Source organism: Anomalospiza imberbis, chromosome Z (genome assembly GCF_031753505.1).
Source record: "Anomalospiza imberbis isolate Cuckoo-Finch-1a 21T00152 chromosome Z, ASM3175350v1, whole genome shotgun sequence".
NCBI classification, from domain to species: Eukaryota; Metazoa; Chordata; class Aves; order Passeriformes; family Viduidae; genus Anomalospiza; species Anomalospiza imberbis.
Window position 1 is genome coordinate 13,747,338 of NC_089721.1, and position 20,711 is coordinate 13,768,048.

At 35.9% G+C, this 20,711-nt stretch overlaps 1 protein-coding gene across 6 annotated transcripts in view; it reads right to left on the bottom strand.

Annotated features, from left to right (window-relative positions):
* Positions 1-2,434: 2,434 nt before the first annotated feature.
* Positions 2,435-20,711, bottom strand: part of FGF10 (fibroblast growth factor 10) — a 61,286-nt gene continuing 43,009 nt past the window's right edge. For all 6 annotated transcript variants that reach the window (XM_068176688.1, XM_068176683.1, XM_068176684.1 and 3 more), the window contains 2 exons: positions 9,211-9,314; positions 2,435-5,593 (listed from right to left, as the gene is read on the bottom strand). In XM_068176688.1, the coding sequence (XP_068032789.1) occupies positions 5,396-5,593; positions 9,211-9,314 (302 nt within the window). In that variant the 3' untranslated portion in view covers positions 2,435-5,395. The remainder of the gene's footprint in view (positions 5,594-9,210; positions 9,315-20,711) is intronic.

Genomic DNA, 20,711 nt, shown 5'->3' on the forward strand with positions numbered 1-20,711 from the left:
GCTGATATCTTTATTCTATTTCATCACTGAAGCAAGATTCAGTCACAGACCAGGATGGGTCATGTATTGGCTACCAAATAAGAGCAATGAAGATCGTAGTAGTAGTAGTAGTAGGAATAAAAATAATAACAACAACAATAAAAATACTACTAATGACATAATATCCTTTCCTTGAGTACACCATGGAAAAGGAAGGAAAGAGGCAAATATATTTTCATTTGCAACATATCTTGTGCATAGTTGTTGTTAAAGTTACTAAGTTATCCTCAATACATACTTAACTTTCGAGCAAAATTAGTACGTTTACTAGTGTTTGTGCAGTTTCAGGGGAGACAAGGGTTATCATAACACTATGGGATCACAGGCTGTCTGTGTCATGTCCTACATGGAACCAGAAATGAGAGTCATCTGTTTGTGATTTTGATGACAATGTGCTGCAGATATCAGTACTGTAGTTTTCCTCAGTGAACTATTTATGAATCTTGCTGTTACATGTAAAAGAAGGAAAATTACCATAACTGGACAAGAAATATACTGCACATAGCAGTACAAGAGTGATGCAGGTTTCTGAAAACATGGGCAAGAGAAACTTCAAGAGTATTTTTAATGCAGGAAAGTATAAAAATTATCTTGGCATCATGTAAACAGTGGAAAAAAAAGATATCAGTTTTTCATTTCACTCTCTGAATCACCCAGCAATGTGCACTCACAACCCACAAAACCAACGGAATCCTGGGCTGCATCCAGGGCAGTGTGGCCAGCACGTTGAGGGAGTGGATTTTGCCCCTTTGCTCTGCTCTGAGGTGCTCTGAGGTTGAAAACTCACCTGGAGCACTGTGTTCAGCTGTAAGGATCCCAACATAAGAAGAACATGGATTTGATGGAGCAAGTCCAGAGGAGGCCACAAAGCTGATAAAAGGACTGGAGCACCTCCCCATTGAGAATGGGCTGAGAAAGTTGGGGCTGTTCAGCCTGGAGAAGAGAAGGCTTTGTGGAGACCTAATGGCAAACTGCCAGTATCTGAAAGGGGCTACAGGGAAGCTGGAGAGGAACTCTTTTGACATGAGCTACATTGATAGGGCAAGGAACAATGGGTACAAACTGAAAGATGGTAAATTTAGGTTAGATGTATGGAAGAAATTCTTTACTATGAGTGTGGTGGAACAAGTTACTCTGGGAGGCTGTGGATTGCCCCAGTAGTGGAAGAGTTCAAAGCCTGGCTGGGTAAAGCCTTAAGCAGCCTGGTCTAGTGGGATGTGTCCCTCCCCATGGCAGAGGAACTTGGGACTAGATGATCTTTACAGTCCATTCCAATCCTTAACATTCTATGATTCTATTCTGCATTACTGAAATAGCACACCGTGACATCACTAAAGGTCTTGGTGAGGAATTTCAGGAGTGGAAATTATTTTAATTTGTACTACAGTAACTCCTAAATCACTATTCCCCTAACAGTTACTTGAGGTTTAGTCATGGTTTGTTTATTTTGCCTGTTTATAACATTTTTATAAACAGTTGCCATAGACAAAGGACATATAACTGCTTTTTCTGGGATTAAGAAGTGAAAATACATAAAATCAGGTATGAGATGAACTACGCTTCATTAGAAAATCCTAAACTTATTCCAAGATAGCTTCCAAATGGTTAAACATGAGATTCAAAAAGTTTGGGAGGTAACTATGAATCATAATTTATAGGTTCACAGACAAATAATTTTTCATATTCTATTTTTTGCTAACAATGCCATGGGAAACAACTTTTCTTTGCTTCTGTTACTTGAAGTTGCATTGAAATTGTTTCAGTCAAGGATCTTTTTCTGAAAAATATCATCAGTATCAACACATTGACTAGCTGGAGCAAAAAGTGTTTGTTGCATGTTACGCTTTTCTTTCTCCAATTTAACAGGAAATTAGGAAGATGAATTTGGTCCCGCAGTCTAATTTAATGGAGTAAATAATGATACTTGATACTTCAAAAGAAGGGTTGTTTTCATACATTACTTTCAAGATCACTCCTTGAAACAGTTACTGTTTGTCTGAATAGAGACAACCAGTTACAGGAGGGGCATGAACTACAAAGTTGTGCTCCTACTTCTAAGGCTTGCCAGCCTTTTGTGAACTTCATAACCTGAAATGTCTTGAATAAAGTCTTATACAAAATGTAACTATTTTTCCATATCTAAAGTTTACTTTAAAATTATTAGTACATGCTCTTCTTCCTAAACCCCTTCTATCTTTCATCAAACATGCTTCTTCTAAATTAATTGCTTTATTCCACTGTATAAAACTAGGTGGATTCAAATACAGGAAGAATCTGAAGCATTTGGTTGTTATTAGTGTGGAGATAGTGGCCTCACATATACAAAATGTTAAAAATACTTTGAAATGTTCAAATTATTTTTGGGGAGTATACAGCATGAAATCACAGCCCGTAATACAACAGATCTTTTTCTTTTTTATTTTTATTGTGCAGTACAATTTCAGGTTAATAAAACAAACAAAGACAATACTTTTATTCTCTAATCCCCACATTTTATTATTTTTATTTAAATATAACATACTATACATTGTTGCTCAGTGATTTTGGTATCCCTTTTATTTTCTAAACCCCTCCCCCTGTTTTCCTTTAACTCAGGAGACTGTTATGCTCAGGGTGACAGAAAACAGAGCTTATGGTTGAGGACTTGGGATACTCTAATAACTGCAGTTTGCTCCCACTATAGTGGGCGTTACAGTATACCAAACACACAGAAATCATTGATTCCTTCAAGGGTTTTTTATTTTGGTTAATTTTCAGAAACCACTCTTCATGTCACAAATGGCTCCTGGCTCACTTTGGGAAAGTGGTATTTCCTGATCTTGTCATTCGAGCAGCATAGTGTTTTGAGTACTATGATAATATTTATGCATAATCCTCCCCTGACCAAGTCATCTAGGTAAGTCTGTAAGAAGAGAATTTCATTTGTACCCTAAATGTTCTTTAAGTTGTCATTCAATACTGCATTCATCCAACTCATACTGAAGGTTCAGTACGGGTGGTCCATTATGTCTTGTCAGTTTTAATTACTGATTACAAATTTAAACAACAGAAATTCACTTTTATCACGGTAGTTAAATTTTGCTGTGAGCTGCAATTACATTTAAAATCTGAAATTCTTATGTCTCTTTCTAGAAAAATGTCATTTGTGAAGAAGAAAACAGGAGATAAAGTACCATGAAATACAACATCAGCTATCAACTAAAAATATGTTGTCTCTCAATTAATTCCTAGTTTTAAAACAGCTGACTTTATTTAAGGACAGGATATATAATCTGACCATTTTGTATTTTATGGGAAAGCTTTTTTTTTTTGCTTTTTTTAAAAAAACAGCTAATATTTAAATAACAGATTAAGATTGAAGTGCTGGTTAAACATTGACTTAAATAAGTTATAGAAGATTCCAACAACACCAGCCTTTATAGAGGTTAAACATTCTCAAAAAGACACATTAAGCAAGGCTCTCCTTTGTACCAAAATACAGTCTCCAAACAATAAAAATAAAACCAACTTTTTCACAACGAGAAATATTGAAGATAAACTGCAGCATCAATATAATCTTATAGTTATCAGTTAAAGTATTTAAAACAAAATAATATTATACTACTTTTGTTTCTTACTAAAGACACTGCAAAGGCTTATTTATTTATTTAGTGGAATACAATGTGAAGACAGTGGTACAAATTGTTTGATGTACTGTTTTCTATTTATCTGCTCTAACAAAATGAATCTCAATATGGTTACACTGGTGAGCTATCCAGAGCTCTCTAAAATTACTGAGTAAAGCAAAATATAAAACAAACCTTATGTAACTTTAATTGAACAGACTTCATATTATGCTTAACTTTATTATACTGCAGTTGCTCAAGTTAAGCCACAGGACGAGTAACACTTCATAGAAATGTGCTGGATATTATGTATTTTGAGCCTTTAGTTACTGTGATGGTTATGAAAGGCATGCTAAAGCTGGAAACCAGCACAGCTTTTCAGTTGGCTCTCATATGTGATATACACGTGAGTAATAATCTCTGAAAAATGCATGAGCATGATTTTAGATCTCATAAGGATGATTTTGGTCTTGCAGCCCTTAGCTAGATATCACTGCCACTACATGCCTGTGATTCTTCAGGTTGGTACCAAAGACAAATGGGTTGAATGAGAATATCAATTGAAAGAGGTGTGCAGGACTGTGTTGCCTTCTTGCTTACCTTTCAGCCAAATGTTACACTTAGGAATTACACACTACTGTTTTATTTTAACACTTGCAGTCTCAGTGGTGTTAACAGGGCTGACCACATCAGGGGTCCAGCCCAATGTGTGCTGTAGAATATCACACTGATAGCCGTGTGTTAGATACTAGCTCCAAACTGAAATCAAAGTCAGATGAATATACACATAGATGCATTGACACCCAAGTACAGATGTGGCTCCTCTTAATTTCAAAATAGCAGAAAGACCCTTTGAACAAAGTATTTCTTGAAGGTTTTTCTTGAGTGCTGATAAGTACAAAAAATTCTCCAATATAAAGACACCCAATACCATAAATCCAAGCACTGCTTGTTTGGTCTTATGCTTAAGTGCAAGACAGTTTAGGAAAAAATGGAGTATACACTCTAAATTCTGCCTTTAAAGCCTTGTCTAGTTCTCTGAGTACTTCTGAGGCTCTGACATTTTAATCTATCAACCTCTCTGTGAAGTACTAAGAAAAAGGGAAAATAAGAAAGAAGCAAATGAGGAAATATTTCAAATAAAAAAAAAGATATTTAACATCCTATTAAATAAATAACTTAGAGAGAAATAAAAAGAAATGAATTTAGGACATACAAGCAAACCATACTATTCATTTTGTTAGAACAGTTATACACTACTTTGCTTATCCTATCCATTTGTCCACAAAGCTTCTTCAGAAATGTCATTATTTGTGCATATGACCCAAGTGCTTCCAGTAAATGCTTGTGTGTCTAACTGTTCATAGAATCATTAGGCTTGAATGAGCAATTTAGGATTTGATAAGAGTTAGTATTCCATAAATAGCATTCCCCATGAAGATCACGCACCAGACTTTCTTATGTCCATCAAGGTCTGTTGCAGTGATTAAAAAAAAATAAAAAGTTCACACTGGCAATAAATTCCATCCCCTTTGATCCAGCTTCATTTTGATTATAAGATATGACAACGAACTAAATAAAGGTATTTCATGTGCCAGCAATAGGTACAAAACTTTCAAAGGCTTCCCCTGCTCTCATTTCAAACATGCAGATGTCTGTGCTACTTCTCCGCATCTACCTTTTAAGAGAATTACCAAATATTCTTGACATAACAGCCTTTGGTTCAACTGCGTCAAAAAAAGTTTGTTCCTCTACGACATGACTACCATAGGAAGAAAGTGAGCTGAAGTGTTTTTCCTTCTTGTTTTCTGTCCTCTCTTTGTGGTTCCCCTCCCATTCAGGGCCACAAACATTTGCCTTCCATTGTGCTTCCAATTTAAGGACGCGTATGTGTTATATCCATTTTCTTCTATTCTTTCCTTCAATTTGCAATCACTATTAAACTCCTTCTGTGAAAAGAAGAAGAAACCCACAGATTCAGAACAACATAACATTTCAGCATACTGAAGGCAAATACTTTTAAAAAATGTTTCAGAAGATTGTAGTCTTTGTATGTGACACTCTTTTACAGTGTATTTAAATAAACGTTTCACTGTGTCCACAGCATATAAAGCATCATCATTCATTAAGAACTGAAAATTAGCTTCTCTGTGTTGGAATATGGCAAGAATATTAAATCAAGTTCTCAGTCATAAATTCAAAAGCATGAGAAAGTAATCTTGGAATCATAAATCACATTTCAGTTCTACAAATATAACTTTTAAATATCTCAAATGAGATTATTGATACCATACATTAAACAAATATTGATGGAGTAGGACTATTTCTTATTTAAAGTAAGAATCTTTAGACCACACTGGTAATGAAAAAGGGCTTTTTTTGGATAGATGCAAATCACTGTTATGCTGCTATCACAATTGATGTGAGGCCTATTCACTTGGCTGACCTGAAAATAAGCTTAGCATAAAAGGGTATCATGTATGATCCCATATCTTATTGACTAAACAAGGTTGGAACTAATTTTATGGGACCAGAGATTAAGATTTTCTACTTTTAAAGGAGAACCAGTTGTCAGGCTGTTAGAAGGAATCAAAAACACAAGCCTGTGGAAGAATGTAAGGGAGCCTACTTTTTTTCTATACTGTTAAGTGTAATTTTACATAGATACTTTTCTACACAGAAGCCAATAATAGTTCATTTCATAAAAAAGTAATTCCTATATATATACAGCCATCCAATTTTAACAAACTACTTATATTGCATTTAGAAGGCTTTAAAAAGTGGGATGTTTGAAACATAATTAAATTAAAATGAAAAATCAGCATTTTGTTGTTCCTGCATTTCAGAAAATAAGATGTCACTGCACAGCTCAGGGAGAAACAGGTCAGAATCTTAGACTATGAAACACGTACTACATGCACTATTTTTAATGTTATTGTGAACAAGGCAAGAAATACGTCTGAATAATAAATCAAGTTTCTTGTCAACGAAATCAAGTAAAATATATTTTCCATACCTAATAATTTAAATTAAAATTTTTATACTAGTTAATGCTAAGTATTTGATCCAGTGAGAATTTTGTGTAAATAGTTTATGTTTCCCTTAGTTGCTTCTACAACCACTGAAGACCTGCTTGATGAAATTCCATACATTCAAATTCAGTTTGGCTCTCAAAGTGCTCTTTAATTTCAGGATTAGTAGTTATTTGAACAATGAGCAGTGGGGAAGACTCTATCAAGGCAAGACTTTTTACAAGACCACTACTGATATTGCCTACACTCACAAAGCCACCATACAGATAATTTACCAGTTATTTTCTGTAATATGTCACCTCTGGCATCAAGGAATTAAAAAGGGAGGTGCTCATCAATCACAGTTCTAAACCACAGCAACTTCTCCTTTCTGCCAATTTGTTAAAGAAGCTTAAAGAAGCTAATTTTATTAAAGAAATCTAAGAGCGAGACTTTTTTCCCCTCATTTTAACCAAAATTAGTCAAATGGAAAAGTATTTGATTAAACTAGAAAGAGCTTTGCTTGTTTTCCTAGATGCAGAATTGTACTCAAACTCAACTTTTACTTCTATTCTTAGATAACAGAAAAGATGATGCTTTGATGTGCTTAAGAAGTCTTACTGCCAGAGGTCTGAGTGCTACACTGGACTGCTTTGCTCATTTCAAACAAATTTCAGCATAAGTCTGCACCAATATCTATTGTGCACATGCTCAAGGGTGTTTTTACAATTTTTAATGGTTCTGGTTTTGGAATTCATATCCATCTGCAAGCTGCTACACTGTAGTAATATGAGGCTAACTGCAAGTCCTGGGATTATGGGAAAAATAATAACAGAAGCATTCTTGAAATTGCTAAAGTATTATGGAATAGGTTTTGATAAATCATTATGTTGTGATTTTATGATGTGAATATTGAAAAATTATCTCAGCTGGAATTAAAAAAGAGGGCTTCCCACATTCGTATCTTCCTGTCAACACTATTTCTAATACACTATGAATTACCAAATCTTATGGCAGCAATTTCCATCTATGGTACATGAAAGCTGCTTCAATGTCTTTTGTACATATATAGTGTTGGGATAGACTGTAAGCAGACTCTCACCACACCAGGCAAGGCTGACAGCTGGGCTAAGAGAGTCTGTCTTGGGCTTTGGGATGGACCATCACAAATGACTGAAGTGCACAACTGAGATGCGTGAACTGAAAGTGGTGATTTATGCTAAAACCTTCACTTATGTACAGAAGCATACCCATGATCAATGACTGTACTGAGTAACTCAGTACACAGTTTTCTCTCTCAATAAGCACTGATCATCCTGTATTTCTGACCAGTATAGACCTAGAAATTAAATCTACATTTACAGGAATATAAGAAAAAATGTCTTTGTTCTTTCTTTCCTTAATGTGATTCTTTGACACTGTCACAGAGTTTAGAAAACCAGAAGTATGTTGTTGAACCAGGAGTGACTAGCCACAGTGCAGGTAAGGGAGGACAGTTTATATAGCTTTTATGAACTAAACACACTCTGTAGAAATGTTTCCTTAAGAAAGAGGGCCAAATAACTAGAGGCCCCTCGAGTCTCACTTGAGATTACCATTTGTTGTTGTCAGCAGAAATAGGAGGCCTAGATACATTGCTCTACCATAAACTCATTTGCTATATGTGAGCTCCTTTCTATAAAGGATATGGATGATCTGAACATTAAGCAACCTGCAGAATGGCTTATAACCTTTCCAGGAACTGGAACAACATTGCAAAACTGCAAACCAAACCAGATGTAATACCAGAACAATCTGGTGTTTGTGCAGTCATGGGGATGTGTGAAGATATATTTGAGTTTAGTTGTTAGATCTATAGATCATATCTCTTTCTAGTAAAAATATTTAGATAGTTTCTGAGTTTCCTTGGGTTGGTTTGTTTTTGTTTGGCTGATTACTTTTGGGTTTTGGCATTTGGATTTTTTTCCCCTGAAAGTATTTGTAACCCCAAACTTACACAAATACAAATTAAGTATATATGGACAACTTTCAAGTGTTACCTGAATTCTGTTCAAATAAATCTTAGCTGCTGATATTTCAGTTAATGTCTCTCTGTACTGTCCATAATAATAATCAGTAGTCAATACAGTCAATTTAAAGCCTGCTAATGATTGGTGTGTTTACTCCATCAGCTCAAGTTTCCAAGATTTCAGGCACCTTTATTCCTCTCTCCCCCACCCTCAAATTTCTGCTAAGTGTGATTGCACTGTAGAAAAAAACAGGGAAAACAAACCTTAAAGATTACATTTTGTGAGACCCTCTCTACTGAACACTCCTTAATAAGCAGTATGACTGAGGCAGTAAGCATGATAAATCCCAGCAGTTATGTTGGTATGACATGAGCTTAGCAAACAACAGGAAGCTTGTGGAACCTGGTTTATCAGAGGATGAAATTTGGATGAAAAGCTAACTTCAGGTATAATTAGTAGCAATACACAGACAAGCAGTGTTTCAATAGGCAAGACAGGGAACTGTGCTGACTCCTGAAATCCACTGGAATGTAAAAAGGTACTTACAGAGCCGTAGACTTTTCCTTTTTTGTTCATGGCTAAATAGTAGTTGCTCTTAATAGACTTAACTGCCACAACTCCAATTTCTACAGATGTTATCTCCAATATGCCTAAAAAATAAAAATGGATCTATTTAATCACTTTATTACAGGATTTTCTCACTATAGAAAAGACAATAAACCTGAAAAATACAAAACTTGTAATATTTAGGACCAACTGGCCAAAAAATTCAGCAGACGTATTCTTCAAACCACTGCAAGAATATACACAAAGATTTTTTCAATTAACATATTTCCTAGCCCTGCATTTTACACCCCACAGATACTGAAACAACTTCATTCTTCCTAGCAAAGATTTTACTATAATTTATCTGAAGAGACATTGAAACCACAGCATGAAATTAAATATATAGCATATGTCAATAGAATACTGGATTTTCCCCAATCTTTAAAAACCTTCGTAAACAAATTATTCCTTGTGGAACATTTAGATAAACTAAACCCTGAGCTGATAAATTCAGTTTTGGCAAGTATATTGACAATGTGGGAAATAGTAAGACCAACACTAATGGCCACACTATCTTTGTCTTCCAGATACCAGAAACATTTCACTCTGTTTGTAATAAATATAATTTCCCACCCCCCCACCCACCCACCCTCCCACCCCCACCTTAAAACAGTCTCTTTCTGGGACACTGGATGGCTCAAGGGACCTGTAATGGGAGATACACCTTTTCATCTCTGTTTTCTGCCCAGGAACATACCGATTTGGGAGTAGGAGACTGCATGCCTGGTTCCAACATTTCTCCTGTTCTCCTGACATTTTTGTAGCAATAGTTAGATAAATATTGTGGCTAACTCAGTGTGGTACACTAAGGGTGTACCAATAGAGAAATTACAGGAGGGATAAAACTGTCCTCCTTGATTAGGTTGTGATAGCTTATATATATACACCAGGCCCATGCCATTGATAGAGGCAGATCAATGAGTCCATATTTACAGGGCTCTAATCTGTATTATTCTTAAAATGTTGCCCATTTTCACAGCAAAGAAAAGCCAAAGTTGCTTTCTTGATCTTCTGAGAGAGCATTGTTAGAGAGGACTGAGCAGCTCTCCCATGGGACATCTGCTAAAGTAATTGTGCTCAAAATCAGAGTAAAGTGGACTAACTTGTGGATAGCAATCTAATAGAGGGCAAGAATGAGATGCAAACACTGCTACAACATCATAAGTGATGCCTTTTTTTTTTTTTTTTTTTTTTTTTTTTGTATTTTCCATGCCAAAAAGTGATGAGAAGAATTCAGTTAATTCTTTCTATGGAATTGTATTCTGAACTTTGTCTGGGTCCATTTCTAACATCAGTAACAAGACAAAAAAAAAAAAAAAAAACAAACCAAACCAAAACACAAACAAAGAAGCAAGAAAAATACTGGCACAACATGTGCCATTATAAATTTTTATGTTGAAAGGGATTAAGCTGATTTAGATTTTGCCATACTATCCTTGTAACAATATCATATTAAGCTATTTCAATTAACTATTTCACTAAGAGCTGAAGGACAACAGTGCCTAAATAAGAAACTTGTACAGAATTAAATGTCTTGCACTTGAATGATGGACATTACTGCTTTTCAGTAAAATACAAAACAACACAAGTATAATTAATGAAAATATAATCTAGTTTTTCTGGTAAAGTTTGTTTGCAATTTCATACTCCATTATATTTCTGGTGGAGCAACTGTAAGGAGGACATGAGGAGAAATATTACTAGATTTATTATATCCACAACAACTAGTTTGCTTTTAGCTGGTTAAGCTATTTAGTTGCAGCCAAATATAGCAGAATTGTTCCAAATTACTATCGGGTTGATAATATTATCACTAATGATCCTGTATTTATTCTCACTGAGTGTGTTCTGTGCACTTGAAAGTTGAAAAATGCATAATTTTCATTGACAATTTTGCATATTCTATCCTCTACAGTATTTCATTTGGGACAAGTGGATATTTTATGGATGTTTTTCTTTCAGATCAATTTAATCTTGATCCGTTCACCCTTGAGCAATACACACTTAATTTGATACTTTGATACTTTGCTACTCTCTGTAGTCCCCAAGAATTGCCTGCTAGTTACAAGCACAGTTACAATCCAGATTTTGTCTAGATTGCAAATTATTTACTGCTATTTACAGATCTTCCCAAGAGAAGAATCTCTAATTTGACAGAAATCTTTAGAAGGCAATAGGAGTCTTTTATTGGTTTCAGTGAAGTAGACAAATTTCAGAGGTCAGCAGAAGATCATCTACTCATCTGACATGAATCTGTAAGAAAGTCTAAGAACTTTCTAGAACTTTGAAAGAATTTAATTTGAATAAAAATAAGTACAATGCATTTGATGTAAGGGTGAAAATATGCATTTGATTATTCTTGAAGTGTTATTAAATTCAGCAGGATTATATTAAAAAAAGAAATTGAGATATACTGTATGAAGCTTAAAACAACAGTGTTTTCCCCTTTCCCTATCCCTTTCTTTATTTTTGTTTTAATTTCTTATTCTATTTCCATCAATATTAACCTTTCATTGGAATTCTTTTTTGTCTTCTCTAACTCTGAAACAAAAAAGGCATTCCAACATGCTTCATTGAGTGCTTCTTGTAACTGATTTTATACCATTGCTTGGGCTTAGATATTTCCATGCCTTAAGACTTAGGTTCAAGAAGATCTGTAAGGTAAATAATTTCCATGACATAATGTGACTTGTAATTATTCTTGATAATAACCAGTACAAAATAATTAATGTTATTGGGGTAAAAGTCTTAGGAGTTATTTATTCTGGTTTCATGCTTCTTAGGAACTTGGAAATGAAAATTAATTAATTAAAAAAATCAAAATGCTCTGGCCTCTATTATTGCTTTAAACCAGATAGCACACTATTATTTTACAGCCATAAGTCTATAAAACCCAACAATCCCCATTGACCACATCCACTGCAAAAGCATAGCTTTCAATACCCAAAAAATTTCCAATTCATTATAATTAGAAAGATTTCAAATTCAACATGAGATGTGCCCCGTAGCTATGCATATGCTCTCTTTACAGGTCCCAAAGGCTATAAACATATTCCCAATAGAACCCAAATGCATTTACCTTAAATAAACTGTATTTTTATAGTTTAAAAAAGTGATCATTATATATATTGCAAGGCAACAGAAACCTGACTGTTTGTCTTCTTGCTTTGCACACAGGGTCTGTAAAAACTACAAGTGAAAATTGCACTTGGTTATATGTTAATTAAAAATGTCCTTGTTTTATAAAAATGCTGAAAAAATGAAGCAAAAAATCTACAAAATACCCTAGAATCAGAATGAAATTATGCCAAGCAATTCTTAGGAAAGGCAATTTGACAAAATATCAGATCTGTTGTCAAGGCAGAAGTGCAGTGGATGTATTCATGGTCTGCAAAAAGAAACGCTTGATTCTGGGACCAAGTTCAACTTCTTTACAGTGTGAGACAGTGGTCATTTTCCTGTAGTTGTATCATTTGTGTAAGGAGTTCTTATAAACATATTTAGAACACCTCCAACATTAGTTGCAGTCCTATCTATGGAGACAAACAGAACCACCATGCATCTTCATACATCTTTCAAAGATTATCCCGAATATGTAGCAATCCACAAACAATCCCTCCCCGCTTTGAGTTTTCTTCTGTCTGCAAAAATAACGTAGCTGAAGAATGAGTTCAGTTGGATAGAATGTGATGATGACTGAGAACTTGTGAAACCTTTTGGTTTCCCAAATGGTGAAAAGAAGCTGTTGGGCCCATGAAGGAAGCTGCAGCTCTTGGAAGGTAGCTGGAGAAGACAGGGCTCTGTGTGACTGCAGGTGAGACTAAACTGACTTTTCAGAACTTTGGCTTTTGTGGCCAACAGGGAGTTTCTCTGAAGGGGTGCCTTTGACTGCCACTGGCTTAAGTCAAAACAATTTTATGTTCAAGCATAATGTTGAAGACATTTTAGTTCAAAAAGCTGTTCTTAGTAGGTGGCTTGAAAAAAGTGGTTTGACGCGAACAGATTTGTTGGGTGTAGTCATGGAAGAGTGAAGTGCTAAGGCATGTGAGGCCACTGCCTTTGTTTCCACTCTGTTTCACCAATTACACCTGTGCAAAGCAAGTTGAAAATATCCCCAAATGACAAATTATACTGATATTCCTATATTTACCTGTATTTTGTGATAACAGAGAAAGGAATATGATGGATTAATAGATCAAAAGAACATAGAAAACTGAAGATGGCAAGCAAATCTTGCCTTTGAAAGCCTTTTCAATTAATGAAAGTAGTTCCACTGAAAGACAATCTTACAGACTTTGTGCTTGACTTTGAAAGGGAGCTTAAGATACAAATACCACAACCCACAGTACGACAGTTATGGGCAGAAACCTCAAATAATAACCAACCTGAATGATAACCTAAGGCTTAACTTAAAAAATAAGTTTTATTTGAAGTTAAACCAGTTCTGTTGATTTTATTAACTTGATTTTTTTTGAGACTGTCATTATTCCTACACTATATCAAAAGTTAATGTACTGAAAGACCACAAAGCAATCTGCTAATGTGTCATATTTAGATCAACTATAGCGAAAAAATGTTCCATGAACTTTTCTATCCAATGCCTACATCTAATACATTTGGATAAGCCTGAAATATGTATCTAAACTTATGGAAGATTATGGTAACAAAACCTTTGAGGCTTCCTATATCAACATAGCATCAGCATAAAATGTCACATCTCCACAGTGCATAAAAATCACATTAAAGACTAATTATTAGAGCTTGTTCTCAGATCCACACAGTCTTTACCAACTTCCTTTTCATCTTCTACTGCTTTTATGGCTTTAATTTCAGAGCAGAGCATAGATGACTCAATCAGTGGTTCTCTGTAGACCAAGCAAATTGAAGGGTGGCACCTGGGATGAGAGAACTTCTTAGTGATCAATAATGAGAGCTGTTAGTTAGCAAAGGAGGAGTTTAGGTTTAGCTACAAAACTGGCAGGAATCAATTTAGCTAGTATACATCCTGACATGTAACAGAAACAATTAATCCAGGATCACAGCCTATATTTTTCCCTCTGGTCAGCGAAGACAGGCAAATTCAAAGGACAGTTTTAAACACCACCACTCCCTCTGTTAAGTTTCCAAAGCTAGATGGGTTAAACTGCAGCAAAGGAAATACTGGAAGTGACTTTGAGGACACATCTATCTTGTCAGTTTTGATGAGCTCAGATGTTCCCTCAAGGACATCATGTCTGTCACTTTCATCACTAACACACAAGCATGTAATCAGATTTAGCCAAAGTGCTAGGGAACATAAACATGTTTGCTTCCTTCAGATGGATTTAATTCATGCTGTTGAGATGGAATGGCTACACACAGAGCCAACAGTACCTGGTTCTGTTAATCAGAGCTCAGATTTCTTGAGCTCTGTGTTTTGAGCTAAGATGGGAAGACATAAAAACAGCTGCATGAATGTTGATGGAAAATGCTGATGTCTGAGCATCTCAGCCTGCTTGACCCCAATGCTGCAAGATTTGGTAACTTTTAGATTAGACACAGACAGTGTAGGAATACCTTATCTGATCTGTTTTTGGGACAGAGAAGTTATAAGCGACGACTCATACTAACCAAGGAAGAGCACTGGTTCATATGCCAAGAGAAAAAATGGAAAACAAAACACCACAACAGTATAGTACATATGATTAGATACAGGGTTGCAGTTATCTGATTAGATCTCTTGACAAAGATGCCTTAAGGAGTTTCAGCCCTTCCTGGCTTCTTTTTCCTGCCTCTGTGCTGAAGTTCACCAACCCTTCAAATCTAACTGTTTGTGGAGCAGCACTATAAACAAAATCATTGGAATGATCTGGCTTGGAAAAAACTCTCAATAGAAAACAAATCAACCTTAAACCCTAAGGACTAAACAATCCAAGTTTCTGCAGTCAGTTTTAGTAGTATATATTTTCTAGACTTTCTAGTGCTCTCTTTTTGGTCTCTTTCCAGTTGACCAATTTTTTTGAACTGAGGTGCCCCAGACTGGACCAATATTCTAACTAAGGCCTGATGGGTACTGACTTGAGCAGAATGACTACTTCATGTGTTTATAAGGAAACTTGGATCCTAATCCAAACCCTAATCGAAACTTGGCAGTCCATGTATGTTTCCATTTTGTAGACAGGACCAGGCACTCAGGAATTCTGCCAAATCTTAAATTTCCATGTCTCCACAGAAACATGCAGGACAATGGAAAGCTTATAAGTGAGCAGTACAGATCAGTACATTTTCTGAGGGCTGTATGGATCTGCCTATTTCAACCTGGGTGAAATCCCAAGTTATCTTTGACATTCATGATTACTTTATTCATCTCATGCATTTTACCACTTGTATAAGATTCAAAGTGAATAACTTTAACGGGAAGAAACTGGATAGAGGTAAGGCTATTCCATTTAATGTCCATCCCAACAGACTGGGGAGGGATAACAGACAGTTGTACTGCAGAAGAAACAGTCCAAATGCATGGTGACTGACAGAAGTACCTGTACATCACCTGCAATCTGTCCTTTCCCTCCTGGGAAGGGAGGATCTTCTAGCTGGGTGGAATGTATTGGCAAGAGAACTAATGGGCGGAAATCAGCTAGCAGATACAATACCTGAATTTGTAAATGGGGTGCAAATGACAATTAAATGGAGCCAAACAGTATTTAGACACTGACAAATACAAGCAGATGTGAATGAACCAGGGTGCTAAAGAAGGCAGAGTCTGTACAAACAGATGGAAAAACTCCTGTGAGGCATTGGATAGGTGTTGTGGGACAGGAAACTCAATGTGCTGCAGATGTCCTCTGCAATTTGTCTACCAGCAATCTTTATCCAAATGACAAGTTTGTTGTCTGCTGCTGAGTGTCTGACACATACTGTGGCTGTTGTTCTAGCTAAGGCTGCTAGAACAACAGCTAAGTGGGACAATAGTTCTCTTTCATCAGTTTTGTTTCATTTTTTACCTCATTTGTCCTTATGGTGGATCTTCACTCCCCTTTGTGCAGGAAAACAGGACTGGAAAAATATGGTCTGTTACTTCCCCATCTCAAACACTTATCTTATTGTGGAAGGTAGGAGACAAAAGTATAACTACCTGCATAGCTATCAGAAAACTTGGCAGTGTGCACTGCACTGCCTGTGGCAGGTAGGATCATCTCCTTAATCTCTATGGGCATAATAGTTTAGTAATGGGGAAAAATAGAAAAAAAGAATCACAAAATTCTACAGGCTCTTCTTTAAAATACCATGACTAAGAACAGTTTCTAGTAGTATTCTGCTACTCCTATGTTTCTCTGGGAAAAAAAACAATGTTTTAGTGTTTCCCCTGCAAATCAGAAAGTTGCCAAACACACTAATCCGCAACATTAATTAGTTGTTGGTTCTAATGGTTTATGTCTGTCTTTGCCTCACACGGGAAAAAGGAATCCACGGTATTTTAAAATATGGGATCCACATGTTTATAATGAAAGATTACCCCTGGACAGCTATAATGATCATTATTTTTCACATAATTATATTTGGTAGTAGTTACTCATCAACACTTTCAGCAGTTTTCTTCTGCAATGCCACAAATATTCCTAATGTTACTTGATCATAATAATCACTTTTGCAAGAAAACTTTATAAGGACTCTGGGAACAGAATGAATATCTGAGAAGTGTAGATGAGGGCAGCTGTATGGTATGGGTAATCAGTATTTAGAAAATCAATGCAAACAGTATTGCACTGTACCTAAAAATTCCTTAAGATTCACATCTGTTTTTTGTCCTTCCTGGCTTTTTTTTTTTGCCAGAATTTTTCTCCTTAGCCAGTCTGGATATGATCAAATAAAAGGCAGGCCTCTGACCTTAATACTTATATTTATATAGTTTGGGACAATGTTGTATATGAGTTGATGGGTGATTTTGAGTAGCTCATAACCTGGTTAGTACTTTGCAAACAGATTACTGTCTAAACTTTTTCAGACAAAGTATTTATTGAAAGACGCAGTTGTTATAAAACTTGTTGTTCAACAGTCTTGGAGTAAAGAAAGAGAAATTAATTGCATGTTGTTACTATATGAGAAGATATTAAAGCCAGCATTTTAGCAGCTGGAAAAAACATGATGATCTCTGATCACCAGTTTACTGTTTTATCCATTAATTACTTTGCTTTCTCTGACATAAATAATTTTGTGTACTTAATACATCCTAAATGACAACCACTCAAAAAGACAACATTCAATAACTGCATTATTCTTGTTACAACGCTATGTGACCCACTTCTCAATATTTAATACTAGATTTTTTTCTTTGTCTTACCTATTATGTGCATTTCCTTCTTCATCAAAGGTATGCAGTAAAAGCATGTAACAAGGTCTGTACTCTAGCACACATATGTAAACTATGGCCTGCTACAGTGTAACCTGATATATGTCTTTCACAGTGTTTTCATCTTTAAAACTTGACTGTCTTTAACCTGGTTAGACCTGGTATCTTCAGACTGCTAGTACAAACAGTTCTTTTTAAACTTTGATGAGCACTGATAAGTGCTGTCTTCTTAAGTATTCATTCAACACCTCATAAAAAAGCAGGATTACAAAATCGTCAATCTTGCACAGAAACTTAAAAGGCTGATCTGAAGAGCACAATCACTTCACACCCTTCTGCTTTTATTATCTTCAAGTCTCCTGCTATATTGTTTCCATCTTCCCTGCTGACATCTTCAGATAGCAGCTAACAAGCATGTTTGCACACAGGACTATGTGATCTAATTGCACGTGCTTGCAACTCATGTCTTGTCCTTTTATAAAAACTATGGTTCCCTAGCCTGGATTGCTGAAATTTTTTGGGGATCCTTCTCCTCGAACTGTCTTAAGTGTGTGCACAAATGCTCACTAAACTATGTTTAGGACACTTAAAAGACAATCCACAAGGTTTGATACATTATTTCCAGTTTTTCTGCTCAACATTCTGTAATTTAACGGCACAAAGCACACTCAACCAACCAACCCCAATCAACCTCTCAGCTGACAGAGAGTGTGATTTGTGCTGTCATACCAGCAGAAGCTGTGTCAGGAAACGTGTAGAGGGAAGGCAAAGAACGTCCCATCCTCTCTGCATATTTCTGTGTCAGGTTCAGACATACTTTTGCTTACACCACTGCCTAACATTGCGAAGAGAACATGTCCCTAGGCCATTTGAAGAAAATTGTCCGACAATCATATTCACACATTATGGTGTTGGTCTGGTGTGTCCCTGAGAGAGCTTGGTTCAATTTTCCTCAGAATATCACCTCTAGAGACTTTACCTGTACGTCAGACACACCTGTGGATTTTCTGTTCTGCGTGTCTGACATATTGTGAAGACCGTGTGGGAGCCCACCAGTTTACTCTGTGTAATCTGATGGCAAGGTCATGTAGGCACTGCTTTGCAAGGTCTGGCATCAAACTGTTAAAAACCAAAGGAACTAAGACTGGCTTGATCCTGCTTATATGGTCCCTGCAGTGAATTATATTAAAAAATTTATGGAAGCTGACCCCAGCAGAAAATAGTTCATGCCAAATAAAGCTAGGTGTGAACTAAAATGTGCAGTGTAAAACAGGAGTGCTGGATCCAACAGCCATCTTGGGAAATAAGTTATTTGACAGTGTAGACCTGCAGACAGCTTTGGAGATGAGCAGCTGTGATGAACAGAGCTGGGATTTTGCATGTGAGTGCAGAAACATCTGAGAATGCCAGATCAATGGTGAGCATGCTCCTTGTACAGCCTGGGCAGAGACATTAAATGTAAAACTATCTACAATTTCTTGCGCATGACCAACTCAATAATTGTATTCCAGGTTCCATAATTTTTTCTATTTTTCTACACGTTGTGTAGCTGGTGTATAGAAGACAATAAATAAACAAATTATGGGTTAAAAATATGGGGGAAAAGAAATTTTTTTTGGGGAAGTAATCAACAATCTGTCCACAGTGTATTCATTAATGATTTACAGTAATGCCACAAAAAACCCTACTGATTATACTAAATTATTCAGGGTACTAAATCTGAAGGAACTGGGAGTAATTGAAAAGACTCTCAGAACCCAAGCTGATAAGGCAATACAATTCCAGAAAAAATTCAGTGTAGGTGAATGTTGTAAAAAGTGATGCACATAGGAAAAATAACATTAAGTTTATAAACATGGAGTGTGTTACAGAATGTCTTATGGCCCATCTGCTAGCTCTTGGTCTTATAATAGGTACTAAAAAATTTTGGAATTTACTGGAGAAGAGTAGGGAATGTTTAGGAAATGAAAAATGCAGCCACAAAGTTTAAATCCATCCATGATTGCATTTTAAATGCAAATGCTACTGTTGTCTCACAGTAATGGCTAACTAATATTTGAGGAATAACTAAACCACTGGGCTTTTCAGAGTGGAACAGAAATGGCCGCAGTAGAGAAAATCTATAAAACTGTAGGTAACTTTGAGAAAATGAAAAAGGAGTTACTATGCACTGAATCTTAAATGAAATTACTAGACAGAAAAACAGCAATTTAATGTTTAAAACAAAAGAAGTGATTTTTTCACACTTTTTAGATTACAGCAGCAATTGTTAAGATGTCCATTTACTTGAACTGAGAAGCAATCAGGGCAACTAATTCCAAAAATATGTTTCTAAGACAAGTAAATCAATACCATCTCTGAGTTGCATACTGATGCACACTAGGGAAGTATAGCAGGCAGTTAGCACTGTCTACTTGCTCTTCTCCTCCTGGGGCTTCTCCTACTGCTACTGTCAGAGACAGGATACCAGACTGACCTTTAGTCTGAAGCAGTGGAGTCACCCTTTAATTCTTACATATACATTCTCTCATATAGAGAAATGAAAAAAATCAGAGAAGCAGCCAGGAAAGACCAGTCAAGAGCCAATTCCATTAAATCTAATCTGATTTTATAACAGCGTAACAGGTCATGTCAAGAAAAGGGCTATATAGTTAGGCTTTTGACACAACCACATTACATTATCATACCCTAGTTTAATATAATTTTATTTTAAGTAGGATGAAAAACAGGCTAGAAAACTGTATTTAAGTAATTGTTGCTGATTCACTGCAAAAATGGAATGAAGTGTCGAGGAAGAAGAAAGAAGAAGAAGAAGAAGAAGAAGAAGAAGAAGAAGAAGAAAGAAGAAGAAGAAGAAGAAGAAGAAGAAAGAAGAAGAAGAAGAAGAAAGAAGAAGAAGAAAGAAGAAGAAAGAAGAAGAAAGAAGAAGAAGAAGAAGAAGAAGAAGAAGAAGAAAGAAGAAGAAAGAAGAAGAAGAAGAAAGAAGAAGAAAGAAGAAGAAGAAGAAGAAGAAGAAGAAGAAGAAGAAGAAGAAGAAGAAGAAGAAGAAGAAGAAGAAATGTTTTGCAGAAAAGTTTCTGAGTGGCTACTGGTGTACAATGTGGCCTTGAAA